The sequence below is a fragment of the Mastigoproctus giganteus genome, chromosome 13, assembly GCF_048544385.1.
Source record: "Mastigoproctus giganteus isolate SK-2022 chromosome 13, ASM4854438v1, whole genome shotgun sequence".
Classification (NCBI taxonomy): Eukaryota; Metazoa; Arthropoda; class Arachnida; order Uropygi; family Thelyphonidae; genus Mastigoproctus; species Mastigoproctus giganteus.
In genome coordinates, this window is record NC_143587.1 from 7,669,626 (window position 1) to 7,693,562 (window position 23,937).

Genomic DNA, 23,937 nt, shown 5'->3' on the forward strand with positions numbered 1-23,937 from the left:
GCTTATGTCACACTGAACTAACTGAACACCACACTAGCCACCCATGTCGAATGGATGCACTGCCTTAGATTTAATATGCTTCTTAAATAAGAGAAAATTCCATGACCCTCCCTCCTGTCCTTTCTGTACACACTGTACTCCCCATATTCAAATTCTGCATGCCTTATGTCTGAGTGACACTATGCCTGCATTTGAGGACTTAAATCAATTCTTTAAATATATAAAATTTATATATGCTCCTAGCATTAGTATGAATGCAAATATGCATGCACCTGTTCTTACCCTTAGTTATCCTAACAATGCCCATTTATTTACTTGTTCACATGATGATCCATAACAGGGCTTGAAATCCCTGCCACCTTGCTTTTCAGGCTCCTACACAGTCTAGTAGAAGCAGTGCAAGAATCACTTTTACCTTTGCCTGCAGCCCTAGGTAATCTATTAGTCTGTGATCCCCCCCCCCCCCCCCGGAGCTATCAGTTTTCTGAGCTATATAACAATGCCTCCGAGAATATTCTCCCCCACTTCTATTTAAGTGTATCCCATCCCTGTAAAAACAGTCTCTCCTGTTAATAAGCACAGACCAAGCTAAGAAAAATTTTTCCCACGAGTCTTGAGCAGTTCCTCCAGGGCCAAACTGACTAACAAAGATCTCATATATTCCTTCCTATCATGTCTGCACAGGATTGTAGACACTTTCAAATATAATTCCAAGTTCAAGGTACCTCCTGCAAAAAGGACTTACCCAAACTACAAAAGGACTTATCTCTTACTTTCAACTTTGTTAAATTCTTACTTTTATTTCTATGATACTATTAGAATAATCTGACAATTAAGGAGAAATTATTCTTACTACAACACTATCTTTTCACCTTTGTGGAGATCAATTTCTACTCTATTCTACTCCACCAACTATTTTTTTCCCTTATTCTTTTGCTAAGTTTCATTAAGTGTCACACTTAATGACACATCGCGCCAGGTTTCTTCAAAAATAAAGAAATAAAATTTGATTTTTCATAAATTTTTATTAATTTTTGCAGAATTTGTACACTGAAATTATAGCAAAATGCTATGTTTATCAGACTTTTATATTTAAATGCATATTGAAAACACTATACAGTATGGCAAAAAGTTCACTAAACACTCACCTCTCATTTTAAAAATTGATCTACAATGGGTGAAATTTTTGTTTCTTTGATTTTTTTGCAGATCCTTCTACTTTACAGTCCCTCTTTACCACTAGCATCCAGCAACAGTCAGCCATCATGTTGACATTCCACCTCCTCTAGTACCGCATCTCCATGTTTTTAATGTCCTGGTGAAACCTAACACCCTGTTCACTAACACTTCCTAGATTTTCTGGGAAGTAGTCAAAGTGGGGGTACAAAAAATGTGCCTCGACACTCATGTTGCAGTCCAGCTTCTTGAAGTTTGTCAACATATTTTCAACTATATTCTTGTAGTCTGGATCCTCGTTCCCTAAGAAGTTCTCAGCAACAGACCTGAGGCTAATCCATGCCTGTTTTTCTCTTTTATTCATAGTTCCCTCAAAATCTCAATCCCTCATCAGTTTGCTAATTTGAGGTCTAACAAAACAACCTGTTTTTTAGCTTCTCTTGGATGATCGATGGGAATTTAGTACAAAGGTAGTTGAAGCAAGGACCTTCCTGTGGTAAAGCTTTCACAAACTGTTTCAGGAAGTTTGGGGTCTGGTGGTTTATGAACTATGTTCTTTGTTCCGGGCACAAACCTGTTTGGCCCCTCTTTGGCCAGACCTTGACATCCCAGTGTTTACTCCTTGTCTGATTGTCCCACTGACACAAAAATTAAGGCAATTTTGTGTAGCCAGATTGCTGTCCAAGTAATATGCCTATCATTTTAAAGTCATCACAGACAAACCAACCATGTTCTTCATACTTAATCTTTGTCAAGTTTTCTTTGTCAAATGCACAGTGAATTGACCAATATTTATTTCCATTGTGGAGCAACACACTTTTGAGACTCCTCTTTGATGAGCAATAAAAAGTCTCCACTGTGTAGGATTGTAACTAATTCCTAAATAGTTCATTAAGAAATTTATATCATTGCAGAAAACCATAAAATCATCCTCAGAAAGGGAGACTAGTTCTCATTCTCTGTACCATGGGAAAAGTTCCCATGTGCTTAGAAGATTTTTTGACTTAAGTTGAGGGGTGGCGTCAATGTCTCCAGGCATGTAAACTTCAGTTCTTCAGAAGCAGAGGGCATGGAATCAGCAGGTTATCTCCATGTGGGACTGGTCTAATGGCAGATGGAATATTAGGATACACAATGCCCTTCTTACTCTTTGCATTGTATTCCTCTACACTAACTAATAAATGTAAGAGTCACCACAGTAGTTTGTAGGCTCCCACCAAATCATGGAAATTACCTTCTTTTTACCATTTTTCCAAAATCTCAATGCTTCAATACAGGTTCAGCAACTTTATGTGAAGTGCATTGTTTATCTTAGTCACTGAGAAGAAAATGGCACACTTGCTAGCTACTAAGCAAGAGCCATTTTTGAAAGCTGCTAAGTAGACTTTTTATCACTTAAAAATTATTGGATTTTATCTTTTTTTTTTTATAGGAGTATAATTATATATTAGAAGTGTTTTTATTAAGTCTGAAAACTAAAAATTTATAACAACACAAAAGTGATTTTATAACACAATATGTTGCAATTTTATAGTGTAGTATATACAGTCGAATCTTATTAATACAAAGTTCATGGGACAACCTAAATTTTCAAATTTTGTAATAATGAGGTCCCCCAAGTGTTAAAATTTACTTTTTTTTTTTTGTGAAAACATCTTTGGCGGCACTTACTAAATTTCAGACTGAAGTAAAGCCAATTTGTTGCGACACATCATTTCCGTGTCGCAAAATCATGCAGAACGGTGAATTCTAGGGGGATGAAAGAAGTATCAATGATGGAAATAACTTAATCTGACATTTCCATCATTGACAAGTAGCGAGCGTGAGCATAATATGTTACATCGTTCATGACTTTGGTTCTAGCTGTTCGATTTTATAATACAGTATGTTGCAATTTTATAGTGTAGTATATACAGTCGAATCTTATTAATACAAAGTTCATGGGACAACCTAAATTTTCAAATTTTGTAATAATGAGGTCCCCCAAGTGTTAAAATTTACCCTTTTTTTTTTTTTTTTGTGAAAACATCTTTGGCGGCACCTACTAAATTTCAGACTGAAGTAAAACCAATTTGTTGCGACACATCATTTCCGTGTCGCAAAATCATGCAGAACGGTGAATTCTAGGGGGATGAAAGAAGTATCAATGATGGAAATAACTTAATCTGACATCATTTCCATCATTGACAAGTTAAGTAGCGAGCATGAGCATAATGTTACATCATTCATGACTTTGGTTCCAGCTGTTCGATTTTGGTCCCCCCCCCCCCAACTCTGTCTATACACCAACACAGGTCCCACACAATGTCCAAATTACCGAGCATGCAAAACCCTTTCGGCTTAAACCTTTTCAGCAATTATTCCCCACAATTTTTTTTTTAAAGGCCCTAGCCACTGAAATCTCAGGAAACTAGGTGGCAGAGCCTGCCAGAGTAAAATATCAACTACTGGGTACTGGTCTGCCTCCACAAGGCTAAGTGTGAGTAATGTTGGGCTCCAGCAGGGGCCTAGTGGCTAAATGCCCAGAACAACAATACACAACACTACACTTACAAAATCCATACACTTTTAAATCTCTGGCCTTTGCAGTGAACTGTTACTGTGCCCACAATGAAAGCAATGCAGAAATGTGGGGAACCCCTGGTGCCGCTAGACACAAATACACTTTACACTTTTATCAGATTGGTTAGATAAGACTGCTCTTTAAATCCCTGTTGTGATTACAGTAAAACTGCATGCCAGTCCAGATGGTCCTGCATTACTTCCTTAACCAGTAATTCCATTATTTTCCCTGTTAAGCTAACACACCTTTATGAATTGGGGATACATTTGCACATCTGCAGTCTATAGGGATCTCCCCTGAATTCAAGGATTACCTCATAATTATGGCTAAGATAGATGTGCGGAAGTTTTCCTTCAGCCCAGTGGGTGGTTGATTGTTGGAACAACAGGCTTCCATCTGTTATTGTGGAAATTGATTGGTCAAATAAATTCAAGGAAGAACTAGACAAATTCTTGGAATATATGGATGGGTGAACTTTATAGGGTTTTTTTTTTTTTTTTTTTTTTTTTTTTTTGGCTGATTCTATATAAGCTTACTTTCTTATGCCTTTTTCTTTTCTTTTGCCGTTACTACTATTACTAATGCTACACTTTTCCAATTTTACAGTGGTATATTATGTGGAACAGTATTAAGTTTTTCTGAAAGCTACATTATGCCAAAATAATTTTTTTGCATCTAGTTGCTAGATGCTTTGTTATGGCATCACATTATTAATCATATTGCTGATACAAGACTGCCTCTTAAATCCAATGCTGACTGTGATATAACTAAATTCCTGTCTAGATGGTCCCACATTACTGCTTTAATCAGTGACTCCATTATTTTCTCTAAAACAGAAGTCAAGCTCACAGTCTGTAATTACTCACTTCACCCTTACCTTTGTTCCTCCTTTGTGATTCGTACATCTGCAGTTCATATGGTTCTCCTCTGATTTCAAGGATCCTCTCATAATTATACCCTAAAGGCTTGTTTACCTCTCTCTTAATATAAATGAATGTTTGTTTGTTATTTGGTTTTTAGGAGCATTAGCAACTAGGGCCATATTGCTCCGGGTTATGTGGTGGTCATTCCCTGACCTTTCCGCATCCTTCGTATTTGGTGGTGACGTGCTCGAACCCCGGTCTAATCAAGAAGCGTGTGCTACGCACTGCTGCTCTATAAATGAATAGATCCATCCACCCCAGGTGACTATTTACTCTTAGCTTCAACAATTTCTCTTCAGTTTTCCTCTGTTATAACAAATTATTCAGCTCTCTGTTAGAATTTGATTTACTCTTGGCTTCCTTATCCCAGAAAAATTCCTCACAAGTGAATGTAGATGCAAAATACCTATTAAGGTTGTCAAAAAGTTAACAGTTCAACAGGTCAATAAAGTATGCAAAAAAGAAGATCTATTTAAAGGGGTGGCTTCATATTTTACTGGACTCCTGTTTGAGTTTAAATCTAGTGATCGATACCTTGCAGTATGACACAAATGCAATAAAGTGTGTGTGGACCACTTTATTTCTGGAGCATTTTGAGTCCATTCCAAAAAAAAAATGCTAAAAGAAAGAAGGGAAAAAAAAAAGAAAAAAGAAAAACAAAAGAGTAGTAAAAGTGCTTAAGTGCTAAAGGAGATGCTGCTCACTATTAGGTCTGTGTACCTAATAAACTGGCTCCTCAATATATTGAATCTTATTATTGTACATCATGTTTCTACAGGTGCCACACATGACTGTTGCTTGAGGGACTATTAATCACCATATATTAGATAAACAAGAAGGATAAGTTACTTACCTTTTAAACCTGCATCAGCAAGAAGATCAAGCAATTTTCCAATTTTACTCTTAAAAGACTTGCAATTTTCCCATAGTTTGTTATAACAACTTACTCGAATGCCTGCTTCTCTAAGATAACTTTTTAATCGTTGTATTTTTAATTCTTGCTTTTTTTCCTTGCAAGACTCCTAAACAACAAAAGTTTAAATAAAAGAATTAACAATCATTGCTTAATTTCACATAATCATCTTTATTCATCTTTATTTGTTTTATGTTTTGTTTTTGAGATAAGCAGAACCACATTATACTTTTTGTATTGTGAAACCCTATTGCAAACACAAAAAAAAAAAAAAAAAAGAAATTTAGCTCTTTTATGGGTAAGGGAATAAAAAGGAAGAAATCAACAAAAAGTAGAATACTTCATAATATTAGTCTTTATTCTGATACTGTACTGGATAATAAGGACAAATGATTTCTATTAAGATTATTAATCTCCAACTATATTAAATGATTTCTCCAATAAAATGGTCTTGTTATCCAAAAAAAAAAAAAATATTTTCTCGTACACCCCCCCCCTTTCAATGTTCAGTGATATAAAATGAATGAAAATAAATGAAACTGAAACAAAAAAAACCATAAAAATTAATCAAAGCACCAATCATTAACCAAGGAGCAGGAACACAGCATACTGGTCTGGAGGCCTCATTTTAGGAAGGATGTAGATTTACTTGAGTGTGTACAGAGAAGGGCAACAAGATTGGTGAGGGGAATGAAGGGATCCTCTTACCAAGAGAGGCATAAGTTCTGCAAATTGTAGTGGCTGGAGACTAGGCACCTGCGCAGTGATCTGATTGAGGTATATAAGGCCTTGAATGGGTTGAGCACGCTGAATTCTGATGGGATCCTTCCACTTGTTCAGATTACGAACCTAAGGGGGCATAAATTCCAATTAAGAAAAGACAGATAGAATAGATGTGCGGAAATTTGCCTTTAGCCAGTTAATTGTTAACTGGTTAATTGGTTAATCATGAACTGAGGCTGCACGTTTCTTAACACAAATATTCAGAGGAAAACGCGTCGAACCTTGGTAAGACGAGTTGCAATCACCACAAGAAATGTATACAGGTTATTAATTTGTGTGGTTATTAATTTGACAAACGAGGAAAGGACTGAGCAATTGTTCAGTATAGTGTGTAATTTCCGTATTGGCCTGGCCACAATTTTAAATTCAGTATCTTTAAAGAATCTGTTAAGCTGTTTGTGCCACTGTTCAACACATGGGACAGAAATAAAGTATTTTTTGATATTACTATTGTTGGTTGGTGTAGCATTTTGTATCCTATCCTTAGCTTGTACCCTAATTTGGTTTATTGTGGCAAGGGGATAACCCCTCTTTAAGAATCTACTGGTTAATATTTGTATTTCTCAACTCAAAGCAGATTCCGTCGTTGAATATTTATAAGCATTTAGAAATTGATTAAAGATAATCGATATTTTGTAGGTGAACAGGTGATAGCTGTTATAATGTAGAAGCATACTAGTGTTTGTAGGTTTTCGATAGATGTTAAATTGAATTTTATTCGAGTTCCGAGTAAGCATGAAATTTAGAAAATTTAATGACTTTGTATCCATACTCTCCCTTTCCAATTTAATTTGAGTCTAGAATAAATATTATTAAACGAATGTAAAATGTCTTGGATAGTACTACTATCACTAATAATTAGAACATTGTCTGAATACCTCCCATAGTACGTGATATGGGGTTGAAAAGACGTCAAATGTATATGTTCAATTGTTGAGAGATAGATCTCCGATATTAATCCGCTCAGGTTCAATCCGCACTGTACAAGGCTCAATCTCAATCAAGGCTCAGGCCCAATCTGTACTCGTTCCAGCAGCTCTACATCTTTCTTGAAATGAGGCCTCCAGACACGTATACAGTACTCAAGGCGTGGCTTGACCATTGCCTTTTATAAGGCAATTAACAAGACACCATGAGCTACTCTTTCAGCTCATCTGCACTGCTCAGAAAACTTCATATCTGCCTGCACAATTACGCCCAGGTCCTTTTCATTCTCTACCACTGTCAGTGTAGTATCACAGAGTTGATATGTTACTCAGGGGTTACTGTTTCCCGCATGTTGTAGTTTACATTTGTCAAGGTTAAACTTCATTTGCCACCTCTTAGCCCATCTGTTCAACCTTTCCAGATCCGGTTGCAGCAGTATACTGTCAGTAGTGTCCTTAACAACCCTGCCAACCTTCGTATCGTCTGCAAACTTGGACATTAAGCTTGATATACCATCATCAGTATCATTTATAAATACAGAAAACAACAGTGGACCTAACGTTGAACCCTGAGGGATTCCACCAATAACATTAGTCCACGGTGAGCAGTGTCCATTGATTACCACTCTCTATCTTCTCCCCCTCAACCACTCCTTTATCCATAGCAGCAATTTGCCTCCAATGCCACACTGCTTCAATTTGTGCAGCAGTCTTCCATGTGCAACAGTATCAAAAGCCTTTCTAAGATCCAAGTATATAATATCAAAGTTATTCCCTGCATCCAGTTCTTTTGTGACTGCATCATAGTATCCAATCAAATTGGTCAGGCAAGACTTCCCCTTAACAAAACCATGCTCAGCCTGAGCTATAACTGAAGTCTTGTCTAGATGATCCTGCAGTGCTTCTTTAACTAGTGCCTCCATTAATTTTCCTGGAACAGAAGTTAAACTCACAGGTCTATAATTACTTGTGTCAGCCTTTGATCCTCCTTTGTGAATTGGGGTCACATTTGCACATCTCCAGTCTGTGGGTACCTCCCCTGAGTCCAAGGAAGCTCTCATAATTACGGCTAAGGATTTGCTTACTTTGCTGCCTGCTTTAATATAACTGGATAGATCCCATCCATCCCAGGTGCCTTTCTTGTCTTTATCTTCAACAATTTCTCTTCCACTTTACTCTCAGTTATTACAAGATTCTCTAGCTTACTGCCAGAGTTGAATACACCTCTGGCATTCCCCTCGCTGAATAACTCCTCATGTGTGAATGTCGATGCAAAATATTAATTATGCTTACTAGTCTTGAGTTCCCGACAAGCTCCCAGTTACATTATTCTCTAGGGCAAACACCTGTTTTTTTATTGACTCAAATTCTTCTAGCAATGCACCAAATTTTAACTTTAGATCAGTACACTCCATATAATGGTGACAAAGAAAAGAATCATCATGTAAGCTATGATTATCCACTAGGTCGACCTTGGAATACATGCCACAGGTTCTGAAAACAAATGTAATCATGATTCATCAAGAAACTGCCATCAGCTATATCTGTATGAGTCATGATACCCTCTGACAAAGTGTTCAAGGTGGATCTTGTTACAACCATTGTTAAAATTTACTAAATATCACAGAAAGGAACTTTTAAAAAATTGTATTTATAATATTATAAATATTAAAATTTACAAACTATTACAGGAAAAAAACATATCAAAACAAACTTTACAATATATCAAATTAATTATTTAAAAGCAATTATCTAACCTCCTTAATCCTAATCTAATCCTCTAATCAATATGGCACTCTGCACTATGAAAACATGTCTGCTCACTACAAATACCAACAGTCAAAATGACTAGTGAATGGTCTAAATTATAAGATACCTACTACAAAATGATGGCAAAAAAAAAAAGCGGAACCTGCAGTATCAAGAAATAAAAAATTCAGAGGAGAATCAAACCACGATACCCACCATCAGCTGCTTAACTGGAACTCACAAACCACAGCATTTTTTGCTGTTTGTAAATCATCTTATCATAGAGCTTTTCAAATATAAATTGTTCATCTTTACTAGTTTGCTACCACTCACTAAAATCAACATGGATGGACTTTGCATTATTCAAATAATGTCTTTTTCAAGAATTTGTACTTTCTGTAAAGAAACATTTGAAGAAAATAAATTTACCTGAAAAGTCTATTCGCTTTCTTGATAATGCTCCTTCACATCCCAATTGTGAAGAACATGAAAAAGGTGATGCAAAGGCCATGCTTTTACCACTGAAAATATAACATCCTTGATCTAGCCCATAGATCAAGGGGTTCTAGATATTCAATATCAGAGACATTTTGGGAGGTGAGACACTGCACTTATCCATTAGGTGTGAAATGGCTAGAGGTGATGTATAATATACAAGGACCGGTATGAAAGTAATGCTTCCTAATTTTTTGATTACAAATGTGGCACTGTAAATCATTTCGCATGTCACTGAGTGGTCACTAAGTCTCTAATTTCACCATATGGATAGTTCAAAACGGTGGAGGTCACAGATATACGTATCAAGCAAAGAATGGTGATTGAATTTCTTACCAAGGAAGAAGTGAAGTCTATCAAAATCCATATGCGTCCACCATTGACCCTGAAACGAAGAGACAGTCTATGGAACACAATAAAAATTCACCACACAAGAAGTTCAAAAGATGGCCTAATGCCGGTAGAGTCATGGCGACAGTGTTTTGGGACAAAGATAGGGTCTTGCTTGTGGACTTCTTGGAGAATAACACCACAATCCACTCAAATACCACCACTTTGCTTATTGGAAGCTTGAAGTGGTGAAACCCATGTTTAGTCTCTAGAGCAAAGTTTCCGGCATCCCCCTTCCCCCCATACTTCCCTTCAGCCCATGCACGGTACAAGTACTATAGGTTTTGATACCTTTCGTGTTTGGGGTTTTTATAAAAAAAAAAAAAAAAAAAAAATCGATATGTGGAAACATTGAAAAAGTTGAAAGCCCGCATCAGTAAAGTTCAACCAGACAAAAACCTTAATAAGGTTCTTCTTCTGCATGAGAACGCACGCACAACCCCCACACCAGTCTGCACACAATGGAGACCACTGCAAAACTGGGGTGCACTGTTCTTCTTCACCCCCTCCCAACTATCACCTCTTCAGCCCGCTGAAGGATGCACTCAGTGAAACCCATTTTGCAGATAACAACCAGTTGAAGCACAGCTTTCGTGAAGCCCTCCTGAGCAAGAATAAGGACTTTTACAGGATTGAAATACAGTGTCTGACTCAGTGGCAGAAGTGCATAGAAAATGATGGTGACTTTGTGGAAAAATAAGGGTGTTTATTAATGATTGAGGATTAATTGACGTAAAATAAATTAAATATAGGAATTAAATTTTCTGAGGAAAAAAAAAGGAGGCATTACTTTCACACCACTCCTCGCACTATTACCAGGGAAAGAAATTTCAAGTTCAATATTTACTAAATCTTGGAGAAAACTTTGGCCTAAGGTTGACAGGCTAATGAAAATCCTGAACTACAAGAAGATAATGAAGAATTTTTTTTTTTTTTTTTTTTTTTATGTGAACCCCAAACACGAGAGGTATTAGAACCTATAGTACTTAGTACCGTGCTTGGGTTGGAAATTGAGAAGACAAAAGAAGATATTTGTTGATATTGGACTTGAACTTCTGTAGATTGTAATTTTCAGGAAATACGTATGAAGGAAGGTTGTTCCAGAAAACGGCAGTTGAATGAATAAATGAGGAAGATGAAAAGTTGGTTCTGTAGGTTTGAAGTGGGACAGTAAATGGATGTTGGCTGGTCGCGGCACGTGTTTGGACTGTTTTGAAAGAGAGAGCGGGAATTATAGAAGCTAATTCAGAAGAACAGTGCCCATGGAAGTATCTGTAGAAGAGGCATGCAGCAGAAACAGTGCATCTATGAGACAGCGAGTGGAGAGACTCTGTTAGAGATAAATCATTAATTAACCTAACTGCCCTCTTCTGAATGGAATCAAGAAGCCTGAGAGAGGTTTTGTGGGCACCACCCCAGATGTGGGAACAATATTCCATGGCAGGGCGGATTTGCGATTTATACAGAGTGAGCAGCTGTTTGGAAGAAAAGTAATGCAAAGTAAAGTAAAGTAAAAGAAAAGAAAAGTAAGAGGAAGCAATATTTGTAATGTGCTTGTGCCAACAGAGATTAGAAGTAAGGGTAATCCCCAAAAGAGATATATCATTTTGTCCAGAAATCAGTGTCACTAAAGATAAGCATAGGAGCAGAAGAATCCTTTTTGCGAGATATAAGACAAGACTGAGTTTCAGAAGGGTTGAAATCAACTAAGTTGTCTTTGCCCCACTGGAGAATTACCTGAAGATCGGCATTTAAGGAATTGGTAGCAGATTTTCGAGAAGTTGAAGCTGATTGAGCAGGACAAGGTTTCTCAAATTGGAAAGTTGAATGCAATGTGCTATCATCAGCAAAACTATGGACAGGATTTCCAGTCAATGGAAGGTCATTGATATACATGAGCAAAAGAGTGGGGTGACAGAACTGAACCTTGGGGGACACCGGCATTAGTGGAGAAGTTAGAAGACAGAGATCCATCAACCATCACCCCCAGTGAGCGATCAGAGAGAAAACTGGATAACCAATTACTAAAAACAGTTGGCAAACCATAAGATGGAAGACTGTTTAGAAGACCTTTATGCCAAACACGATCAAAAGCCTTTGAGATGTCAAGAGCAACTACTTGTGTTTCACCGAACTTTTCCATTGAATTAGTCCATTAATGGGTAACATAAGCCAGAATATCATTAGCATTTAGCATTAGCATTTGATGCAAGAAAGCAAGCTTATTCAGCATCAGCCAAAAAAAAAAAAAAAAAACAACCACTACTCCCATTTCACCCCTCCGTTCGTTTGAAATACCTGTCCAGCTGAGCCTTAAATTTGTTTAGGCTATCAACTTCAACAACAAGCGATGGGAGTCTATTCCACAAACCAACTGCCCGCTGGCTAAAGGCAAATTTCCGCACATCTATCCGACATCCGTCCTTCCTCAATTTGAATTTATGCCCTCTCAGGTGATTATTCTGAGCAAGAGGAAGAATCCCATCAGCATTGAGCATGCTCAAGCCATTCAAAGCCTTATACACCTCTACCAGATCACCTCGCCGATGCCTAGTCTCCAGGCTCTGTAATTTGCAAAACTTAAGCCTTTCTTCGTAAGAGCAACCCTTTGTTCCATTCACTAATCTTGTTGCCCTTCTCTGTACTCGTTCCAGCAGCTCTACATCCTTCTTGAAATGAGGCCTCCAGACCTGTATACAGTACTCAAGGTGTGGCCTGACCAATGCCTTATAATACAAGGGAATAATCACATCCCTGTCCCTGCTAGAAAAATTCCTGTATATCATTGACAAGACACCATGAGCTACTCTTGCAGCTCGTCTACACTGCTCAGAGAACTTCATATCTGCCTGCACAATTACCCCCAGGTCCTTTTCATTCTCTACCACTGTCAGCGTAGTACCACAGAGTTGATACGTTGATCTGGGGTTACTGTTTCCCATATGTAGTACTTTACATCTGTCAATGTTAAACTTCATTTGCCACCTCTCAGCCCATCTGCTCAACCTTTCCAGATCCTGTTGCAGCAGCATAGTGTCAGTAGTGTCCTTAACAACCCTGCCAATCTTTGTATCGTCTGCAAACTTGGACATTAAGCCTGATACACCATCAATATCATTTATAAATACAGAAAACAACAATGGACCCAACACTGAACCCTGAGGAACTCCACTAATAACATTAGTCCACGTTCAGCAGTGTCCATTGATTACCACTCTCTGTCTTCTGCCACTCAACCATCCCTTTATCCATAGCAGCAATTTGCCTCCAATGCCACCAATTTGTGCAGCAGTCTTCCATGAGCAACAGTATCAAAAGCCTTTCTAAGATCCAAATATATAATATCAAAGTTATTCCCTGCATCCAGTTCTTTTGTGACTACATCATAATATCCAATCAAATTGGTCAGACAAGACCTGCCCTTAACAAATCCATGCTGTGTCTGAGCTATAACTGAATTCTTGTCCAGATGATCCTGCAGTGCTTCTTTAACCAGTGCCTCCATTAATTTTCCTGGAACCGAAGTTAAACTAACAGGTCTATAATTACTTGTGTCAGCCTTTGATCCTCCTTTGTGAATTGGGGTTACATTTGCACATCTCCAGTCTATGGGTACCTCCCCTGAGTCCAAAGAAGCTCTCATAATTATGGCTAGGGGTTTGCTTACTTCCTTTGCTGCCTCCTTTAATATAACTGGATAGATCCCATCCACCCCGGGTGCCTTTTTTATGTTTATCCTCAACAACTTCTCCTCCACTTTACTCTCAGTTATTAGAAAATCATCTAGCTCACTGCCAATGTTTACTTCACCTATGACATTCCCCTTCCTGAATAACTCCTCATGCGTGAATGTAGATGCAAAATACTCGTTTAGATTGTTAGCCACCTGAGCTGGATCCTCAACTGTTGAACCATCAACATCCAGTGGACCAATCTGATTCATCCCTTTCCTTCTTGAGTTTAAATAGGTAAAGAACTCTTTTCTGTTTTTGTTTGCATCCTTTGCCAAAATTTCTCATAATCTGCCTTTGCCTGCCTAATCTCCTTTGTGACTTGGTTACAGACCAACTTATATCTATCATAGGCTTCCATGTCACCCATTAATTTGTATGCATCCCATGCATTTTTCTTCTCTGCCATATGTCTCATTAGTTCATCTGACATCCATTTAGGCCTAAACCTTGAAAAATATTTCTTAGTTGGTATGTAAAGCCTGGTAGCTTCCAAGATTATTCCTTGAATGCTTCCCATTTTGAATTTGCTGTTGGTAACATCATCATCAGTTGGTCCCACTGTATAGAATTTAAATACTGTCTCAGACCATCATAGTCGCCTTTACGAAAGCAAAAACCCTTCCCTTTACCTCTGATGGTAGTTACCTCCTTGAGTAAATCCCACTTCAGCACACTGTGATCACTGCCACCCAGTGGTTCCTTTATCTGCAGATTCCTAATGCATGAAGAATCACTACTGATAATCAGATCAAGAGTATTACTCCCTCTAGTTGCCTCCCGAACACGCTGGTGTAGAAAACAATCATCCAATAAATCCACAAAAGCCTTGCTGGTGTGTGAGTGACCAACCCACAAATTCCAGTCAATATCTGGGAAATTAAAATCCCCCATTATAAGACTCTCTGATTTACTGGCCAATTCTATTTCCCTGTACAGTATCTTATTATACTCATCAGAGTCATTAGGCCTATAGCACACTCCTACTCTCAATTTTGATTTACCTATGCTTATGTCACACCAAACTGACTCGACACTGCCCTGTCCATCGATGTCGACTGGCTTCACTTCCTTGGATTTTATGTGTTTTTTAACTAATAGCATAACCCCTCCTCCCCTGTCTATCCTTTCTATACACATTGTACTCCCCAAATTCCAGTTCTGCATTCCTTATATCTGTGTGACACCACGTCTCTGATATCCAAACAATATCTGCCTTTGATGTTTTGAGCAATACCTCAAATTCATCAAATTTATTTACTGAACTCCTAGCATTGGTGTACACGCAAGTATACATGCACCTGTTTCTATTCTTAGCTACCCTAACACAACCCATGTGTTTACTTGTACCCCAATGACTTCCAGCAGTCTCTGAAATATCCTGCATCTTGTTTTTCAGGCTTCTGCTCATTCCAATAGAAGCAGTGCAAGAATCTCTTTCACCTCTGCCAGTGGCTCCTGTTAATCCATTAGTCTTTGTCTCCCCCCAAGCTTGCAGTTTTCCGACCCACCTAACACTGCCTCGATAGTATCAGCAAATATTCTTGCACCCTTTCTATTTATTCTAGCAGGGCTTTTGTGGATTTATTGGATGATTGTTTTCTACATCAGCATGTTCGGGAGGCAACTAAAGGGAGGAATACTCTTGATTTGATTATCAGCAGTGATTCTTCATGCATTAAGAATCTGCAGATAAATGAACCACTAGGTGGCAGTGATCACAGTGTACTGAAGTGGGATTTACTCAAAGAGGTAACTACCATTAGGGGTAAAGGGAAGGGTTATTGCTTCCGTAAAGGCGACTACGATGGACTGAGACAGTATTTAAATTCTATACAGTGGGACCAACTGATAATGTTACCAACAGCAAATTCAAAATGGGAAGCATTCAAAGAACTTATCTTGGAAGCTACTAGGCTTTACATACCAACTAAGAAATATTGTTCAAGGTTTAGGCCAAAATGGATGTCAGATGAACTAATGAGGCATATGGCAGAGAAGAAAAATGCATGGGATACTTACAAATTAACACATGACACAGAAGCCTATGATAGATACAAGTTGATATGCAACCAAGTTACAAAGGAGGTTAGGCAGGCGAAGGCAGATTACGAGAAATCCTTGGCAAGGGATGCAAAGAAAAACAGCAAAGAGTTCTTTACTTATGTAAATTCTAGAAGGAAGGGGATGAATCAGATTGGTCCACTTGATATTGATGGGTCAACTGTTGATGATCCTGCTCAGGTAGCTAACAAACTAAATGAATATTTTGCATCAACATTCACACATGAGGAGTTATTCAGCAAGGGGAATGCCAGAGGTGTATTCAACTCTAGCAGTAAGCTACAGAATCTTGAAATAACTGGGAGTAAAGTGGAGGAGAAACTGTTGAAGATAAACACAAGAAAGGCACCCGGGGTGGATAGGATCTATCCAGTTATATTAAAGGATGCAGCAAAGGAAGTAAGCAAACCCTTAGCCATAATTATGAGAGCTTCCTTGGACTCAGGGGAGGTACCCCATAGACTGGAAATGTGCAAATTTGACTCCAATTCACAAAGGAGGATCAAAGGCTGACAAAAGTAATTATAGACCTGTGAGCTTAACTTCTGTTCCAGGAAAATTAATGGAGGCACTGGTTAAAGAAGCACTGCAGGATCATTTAGACAAGACTTCAGTTATAGCTCAGACACAGCATGGTTTTGTTAAGGGGAAGTCTTGCCTGACCAACTTGACTGGATACTATGATGCAGTCACAAAAGAACTGGATGCAGTCACAAAAGAACTGGATGCAGGGAATAACTTTGATATTATATACATGGATCTTAGAAAGGCTTTTGATACTGTTGCACATGGAAGACTGCTACACAAATTGGAGCAGTGTGACATTGGAGGCAAATTGCTGCTATGGATAAAGGGGTGGTTGAGGGGGAGAAGACAGAGAGTGGTAATCAATGGACACTGCTGATCGTGGACTAATGTTATTAGTGGAGTCCCTCAGGGCTCAGTGTTGGGTCCATTATTGTTTTCTGTATTTATAAATGTTATTGATGATGGTATATCAAGCTTAATGTCCAAGTTTGCAGATGATACAAAGGTTGGCAGGGTTGTCAAGGACACTACTGACACTATGCTGCTGCAACAGGATCTGGAAAGGTTGAGCAGATGGGCTGAGAGGTGGCAAATGAAGTTTAACATTGACAAATGTAAAGTACTACACATGGGAAACAGCAACCCCAGAGCAACGTATCAACTCTGTGGTACTACACTGACAGTGGTAGAGAATGAAAGGGACTTGGGGGTGGTTGTGCAGGCAGATATGAATTTCTCTGAGCAGTGCAGACGGGCTGCAAGAGTAGCTCATGGAGTATTGTCAATGATATACAGGAATTTTTCCAGCAGGGATAAGGAGGTGATTGTTCCCTTGTATAAGGCAATGGTCAGGCCACACCTAGAGTACTGTATACAGGTCTGGAGGCCTCATTTCAAGAAGGATGTAGAGCTGCTGGAACAAGTACAGAGAAGGGCAACAAGATTAGTGAATGGAACAAAGGGGTGCTCTTACGAAGAAAGGCTTAAGTTTTGCAAATTACAGTGTCTGGAGACTAGGCACCAGCGAGGTGATCTGATAGAGGTATATAAACCCTTGAATGGTTTAAGCATGCTCAATGCTGATGGGATTCTTCCTCTAGCTCAGATAAATCACCTGAGAGGCCATAAATTCAAATTGAGGAAAGACAGATGTAGGATAGACGTGCGGAAATTTGCCTTTAGTCAGCGGGTGGTTGACTCCCATCCCTTGTGGTGGAGGTTGATAGCCTAAATAAGTTTAAGGCTCAGCTGGACAGATATTTTGAACGAACAGAGGGGTGAAGTGGAAGTGGGTTTTTTTTTTTTTTTTTTTTTTTTGGCTGATGCTGCATAAGCTTGCTTTCTTGCATCAAATGCCTCTACTAATGCTAATGCTAAGTGTATCCCATCCCTGTAGAAGCAATCTCTCCTGTTAACAAGTACATTCCAGGCTGAAAAAAATTCTACCCCTTGAGCTTTGCACAATCTTTCCAGGGCCGAATTGATCGACAAGGCTCTCATCATATACTCCCTCCTATCGTGTCTGGGCAGTATTGCAGACACTTTCAAATTCAACCCTACTTCACGGCTTTTTTTCAACAGTGACCTGTACTTGTTAAGTAATTCCGCTGGTCTCCTACTCTTAATATCATTAGTGCCAACGTGTAAAACTATATCATCTTTTGTGCCCTTAAAAGATGATATCTGCTCTACAACTTCATCAACCTTTGCCCCTGGCAGACATACCCTGGTCCTGTTCCACCTATCCTTTATACAAAGCATGTTCCCCGTTTCCCTGACAATAGAGTCGCCAACAACTATCACCAGTGGATCGACACTGACGGAATCCATACTGGTGATCGTTGATGAGACGGAAGGTTTCTAGGTAGTTTAAGAGTTGGCGGTTAATTGATTTCTCCATTACTTTAGAAAGAGTAGAAGTAATTGCAATGGGACGATAATTGGATGGGACGGATTTGTCACCCTTTTTAGGAACTGGCTGGATATGAGCAAATTTCCAAGCAGAAGGAAAAACACCTTTAGAATAAGAAAGTGAAAAAAGGCGGCAAAGAATAGGAGTACGTTCAGGAGCACAGGTTTTGAGAACAAGTGGAGAAATACCATCAGGACCTGGAGCTTTCTTAGCATCGAGATTCATCAAAATCCTTCTGATATCCTTTTGACGGAAGACCACAGGAGGCATTGAATGGAGTGTGTTCGGAATGGTGGGAGGTGTTTTACCAAGATCATTAATACATGAGCTGGAAGAAACATGGGATGCTAGCAGGTCAGCTTTATCCTTGGCTGAAGTGACAACAGAACCATCTGGTTTGGACAGAGGTGGGAGCAGAGATGGGCAAAAGTTGTGGCCAATAGCTTTGGCAACAAGACCAGAATGCTCGGCTACCATTAGGGCAAGAAGCAAGTTTTCTTCTCTTAGCCTGTTCAAACTCTAGTTTGGACTGATTAATAACTGCTTTACAATTGTTGCGAGCTTTGGTGTAGGCAGAAAATGAAACTGAAGAATTAGAAACAAGCCAATTACGATATGCAACATTCTTCTCTTGAACAGCTTTATCACATTTATTGGAAAACAAAGGTTTAGATAAAGGACAAGATTTTAAAGTGGAGTGTGGGATAAAGGATTCCATTCCTGCAAGAATAATTTCACTGACACGATCTGAGCAAATGTTGACATCAGAACTTTTGAAACAGTAATCCGACCAAGGAAAAGAAGAAAAGAAGTGTCGCAGGTCATCCCATTTTGCATTCTTGTAATGCCAAACAACACGAGGTTGGGAATAGCCATGAGATAAAGGTCCCATTGGAGAAGAGACAATCACCAAGTTGTGATCTGAAGTGCCTAAAGGAGCTCTCACTTCGACCGTGTACTTAGAAGGGTTGTTTGTGAGAAAAAGATCAAGCGTATTGGCTGTATGATTAGGATTGTCCGGTATTCTTGTACGTAAATGAACAATCTGTGCTAGGTCATTAGTAATTGCGAAAAGCCTCAGCATCTCGACCTGCTGGGTTGGTGTGACTAGAAAACGGAAGCCAGCTGGGGTTGTGAACATTAAAATCACCAAGGAAAATTACCTCACTGTTAGGAAAGTTGGACTGGAGAAAGTCAAGTTGCAAAGAGAGGAAGTCAAAGAGCTCCAAGTGATTAGTGGAGTTGGGAGAACGGTAGAGACAACAGATGAATTTTTCTCAATGAGGTAGAGAGATTTTAAGCCAGAGAAGATCAAAGAGAGGAGATTCCAAATTGCCAAGTCTCTGACAGGGAATATCAGAACGGACATATGCACAAGTACCACCTTTGAGGCGAAAGGAATCATACAACAAATAATTTGGACATCTGAGATGAGCAGTAGTTGAATCAACTGATAACTGAGATTCAGTCAGAAAAAGTACATGGTGTTTGGAAGACTGCAAGTGGAAATGGACATCGTTGAGATTGAAATTAAGACCACGTATATTTGTGAAATGAATTAGGAAGTCCTTGGGAGGTTTAGATCTTTTCGCAGATAAGCTTGCTCTATTAGTTTGACAATTCATGGTGTATTCAATAGTAAGAAAAAGTGGGTGGGACATGCTGTATGAAGTAATGAAATTTTTGGATATGGCGTACATGTGGTAAGAATATACCCAGATCCTTAACATAACGTGGCCTCGACAATGCTCCCCGCATACACACTACTTGGACTCACTCCAGTCACTATCTGCAAGATTAGAGGTAGCAAGATTATACACTAGCTGATCCGGAAACCGCCTAGAGAGTTACCAATAGGTTCGGTCCGGTGTACTAACTAGCGGCCGGCCTGCGAAAACCGTTTTAGAGCTGTACCCTCGAAATGTAAGGAATATTGGATCTTGCCACGGTGTTCATCATAACCTCAAAAGTCATCAATCATACTGCATGATGGAAGAGATAGGGAAGGGTTGACCGGAACGTAGCTCTAGAGACTAAACATGGGTTCCACCACTTCAAGCCTCCAATAAGCAAAGTGGTGGTATTTCACCGGTTGATGAGAGTCATCTTCCACCTAGTACTGCCTGGTAACATAGAGGGGCGGGCGGCATTCCTCCATGTGGTGTGGGCGCCACACCTCGACCCCTGCTTACGTTGGTTCACACCTGGGTGGTCACCCACCATGTACTTGTGCATGGGGGTTATACCCAGGATTACTAACAGTCCCACCATCGTGAAGGTGCAAGCAGAGGATTTGGCTGTCACAGACCGTCCGGACTTCGCTGAAATTGGGTCCACTTGACTTGAGTGTCACGCGAATATCAGTTCCATCAGCGTTTTAGACTCCCAGGTAGCAAGTACAGCTTGTCTGGCATATCTGAGAGAATGTCTGTGACAACCTCAAGGAGAATATAGTTTATTACCCAATTTGAGAAAAATTGAAGGTTCCAAAGATTTACAGCAAGAAGACATATAACGATGGATTCAACAATGTTTTCCAACAAATCGATGATTGTTTGTTGGAAAATGAAATTATGGAAAATACAGAAATCATACACGCCACAATGGACACAGATTGATCTAAATACAAAGCAGAATAGACTGAATCAAACACAGGACCAAAATCTTCTCATGCAGCTGCCAAAAACAACCCACTAGATACAGCTTTACGTTATACTGAATAACAGATCAATTTGACAGTCAATGATATGTTTATAAAAAAATGTGGAAAATTTCACATTTCATCATCCATCTAAACAGGCAAAAATTATCAAAATTATGTAAATAAATGTACAGGTATATGTTTTAAGTGAAATTAAATTCTTACATTATGTATATATAATTAATTTTTTTATAATTTCCTGGTTCAACCAACCCCTGGTCCCAATCACATCAGAATAAAAGGGTTTCTACTGTAATCCAGTCAGTGGTACAGATGACTACCAGACCCTTTCCACACAATTCTACTGTGTCCAAGGGATTTGAAAGTCAACTTAATACATCTTAATGCTTCTATTAATATATGATTTAATTTTCCCTCAGATATTAATGAAAAGGCAAGGGCTGAATGGATTTTAACTTCATAATTTCAAATCACTGTTCAAGACTAATTTATTTGGTATTTGATTACAATATCTCAAATAATATTTTATTTATGAATGCTTTACATAATGAAGAAATATATTGTCTGTTTCAAAGTATCATTTGTTCATACTTATAAAAAAAAAAAAAAAAAAAAAAACACAAAACGGAAATAGTAGTTTATTATTATTAGTGGTGGTAGTATTAACAATGGCAAATAATGCAAGAAAGCAAGCTTATATGGAATCGGCAAAAAAAAAAAAAAAAAAAAAAAAAAGGGAACTAATTTGTCCATTTCCTCGAAATAATGTCTAATTCTTCCTTAAATTTATTCAAACTACCCACTTCCACGCCACCAGATGGCAGTTTGGTCCAAAAGCCAATACTCTTTGAGTTAGAGCAAATTTCTGTCTGCACATCTATAGAGCAACCATCCTTCTTCAATTGTTCAAGTTTATGTCCTTTGTGTGTGTGTGTGTGTGTGTGTGTGTGTGTGTGTGTGTGTGTGTGTGTGTGTGTGTGTGTGAGTTGTCTAAGAAAGACTTAGAATACCATCATTAGTATACTCAATCCATGTAAAGCCTTAAACACTTCAATTAAACATATTATTGAACTTAACTAATTAATTAATTAATTAATTACTTAAATTACTCATGGAGTAAAGAACAGAATTAATCTCTGCCACATGTCTCAACACTTCATCGGACTGCATTTTCCTTGAGCATCCATTTAGGTCTAAGCCTTGAACAGTATTCTTTCATTGATACGAAAAGCCTAATAGATTCTTTGATTACTTCACTGGAATGCTTCCCATTTAGAATTTGCTGCTGGTAACATCATCGGCTGGTCCTATGTATAAAATTTTAAATTCTATTTTCTGATAACCAAATCAATTGCTTACTCTTGTTGCCTTTTTAACATGTTGCTGTAGAAAACAGTCAACATCTACAAAAGTTAAAATCAAACATAAGGAATTTTGCTAGCAGGGAAAAGGAGGTGATTGTCCCTCTGTATAAGGCAATGGTCAGACCATGCCTTGAGTACTGCGTACAGGTCTGGAGGCCTCATTTTAGGAAGGATGTAGATTTGCTTGAGAGTGTACAGAGAAGGGCAACAAGATTGGTGAGAGGAATGAAGGGATCCTCTTACCAAGAGAGGCTTAAGTTCTGCAAATTGCAGTGGCTGGAGACTAGGCACCTGCACAGTGATCTGATTGAGGTGTATAAGGCCTTGAATGGGTTGAGCATGCTGAATTCCGATGGGATCCTTCCACTTGTTCAGATTACGAACCTAATGGAGCATAAATTCAAATTAAGAAAAGACAGATGTAGAATAGATATGCGGAAATTTGCCTTTAGCCAGCAGGTGGTTAATTACTGGAACAAACTTCCATATTATGATGTGGTTACAAAGGAACTGGATGCAAAAAATAATTTTGATATCATATATTTGGATTTCAGGAAAGCTTTTGACACAGTCGCGCATGAAAGACTATTGTACAAATTGGAGCAGAATGGTATTAAGGGTAAGTTGCTACAATGGATAAAAGGATATTAAGTGGGAGAAGACAGAGGGTGGTAATCAATGGGTGCTGCTCTTCGTGGACTAATGTTATTAGTGGAGTTCCACTGGGTTCGGTGTTGGGTCCGCTGTTGTTTTGTATATTTATCAATGATATTGATGAAGGTATATCAGGCTTAATGTCGAAGTTTGCAGATGATACAAAGGTTTGCATTACTGTCATTAACAACCCTGCCAACCTTTGCAGATGATACAAAGGTTGGCAGGGTTGTTAATGACAGTAATGTCAGTGTGCTACTGCAACAGGATCTAGATAATTTGGGCAGATGGGCTAAGAAGTGGCAACTGAAGTTTAACCTTGACAAATGCAAAGTACTGCATACGGGTAGAAGTAACCCCAGAGAAATGTACCAACTGTGTGGTACTACACTTAAGGTGGTAGAAAATGAAAAAGACCTGGGAGTAATTGTGCAGGCAGATATGAAGTTTTCTGAGCAATGCAGACAGGCTGCCAGGGCTGGTCATGGGGTTTTGTCAGTGATATATAGGAATTTTACTAGCAGGGAAAAGGAGGTGTTTATCCCTCTGTATAAGGCAATGGTCAGGCCACGCCTCGAGTACAGTCTGTCCTCGTATAACACGTGTTTGCATTACACGAATTCGATCATACACGATTTATAAATAAGGGAACAATGTCGCATATAACACGAACATAATTCGCTTATGCACGATTCGCCTTTGTGTTTACAATAAATGACAGTCGAACGCGGCGAAATCACCACAACTGAACGCAACACAGTAGGAATGAAGAGAGGATTCTGAAAATTTGTTTTTATGATTTCATGGAAGGGGAAACACATTTAACATAATAACATAAAAATCAACAGAATTTCAGCTACTGTATCGGTATTATTGCAAATGTAATTAGATCGACTTTTACTACCCATTTATAACGACTCCACTAGCAGGAACCACCAATAAAAGAAAACTGCAAATTGTTTTTATTGTTTTATGGTAGTGACTTCCAGAAATGTGCTTTAGTAAAACATAAGCATGTAATATGTGGGAATAGTGTGTTTACGCCTTTACTGCATTTATTCAGTTTGTACACGGATGTTGCATCGTTTATTCAGTTGCTACTTG

At 38.7% G+C, this 23,937-nt stretch overlaps 1 protein-coding gene across 1 annotated transcript in view; it reads right to left on the reverse strand.

Moving 5' to 3' along the window:
* LOC150075748 (uncharacterized) overlaps positions 1-23,937 on the reverse strand; it is a 205,196-nt gene that overhangs the window by 24,039 nt on the left and 157,220 nt on the right. The window contains exon 7 of the mRNA XM_090387601.1: positions 5,516-5,684. Within this exon, the coding sequence (XP_090243727.1) occupies positions 5,516-5,684 (169 nt within the window). The remainder of the gene's footprint in view (positions 1-5,515; positions 5,685-23,937) is intronic.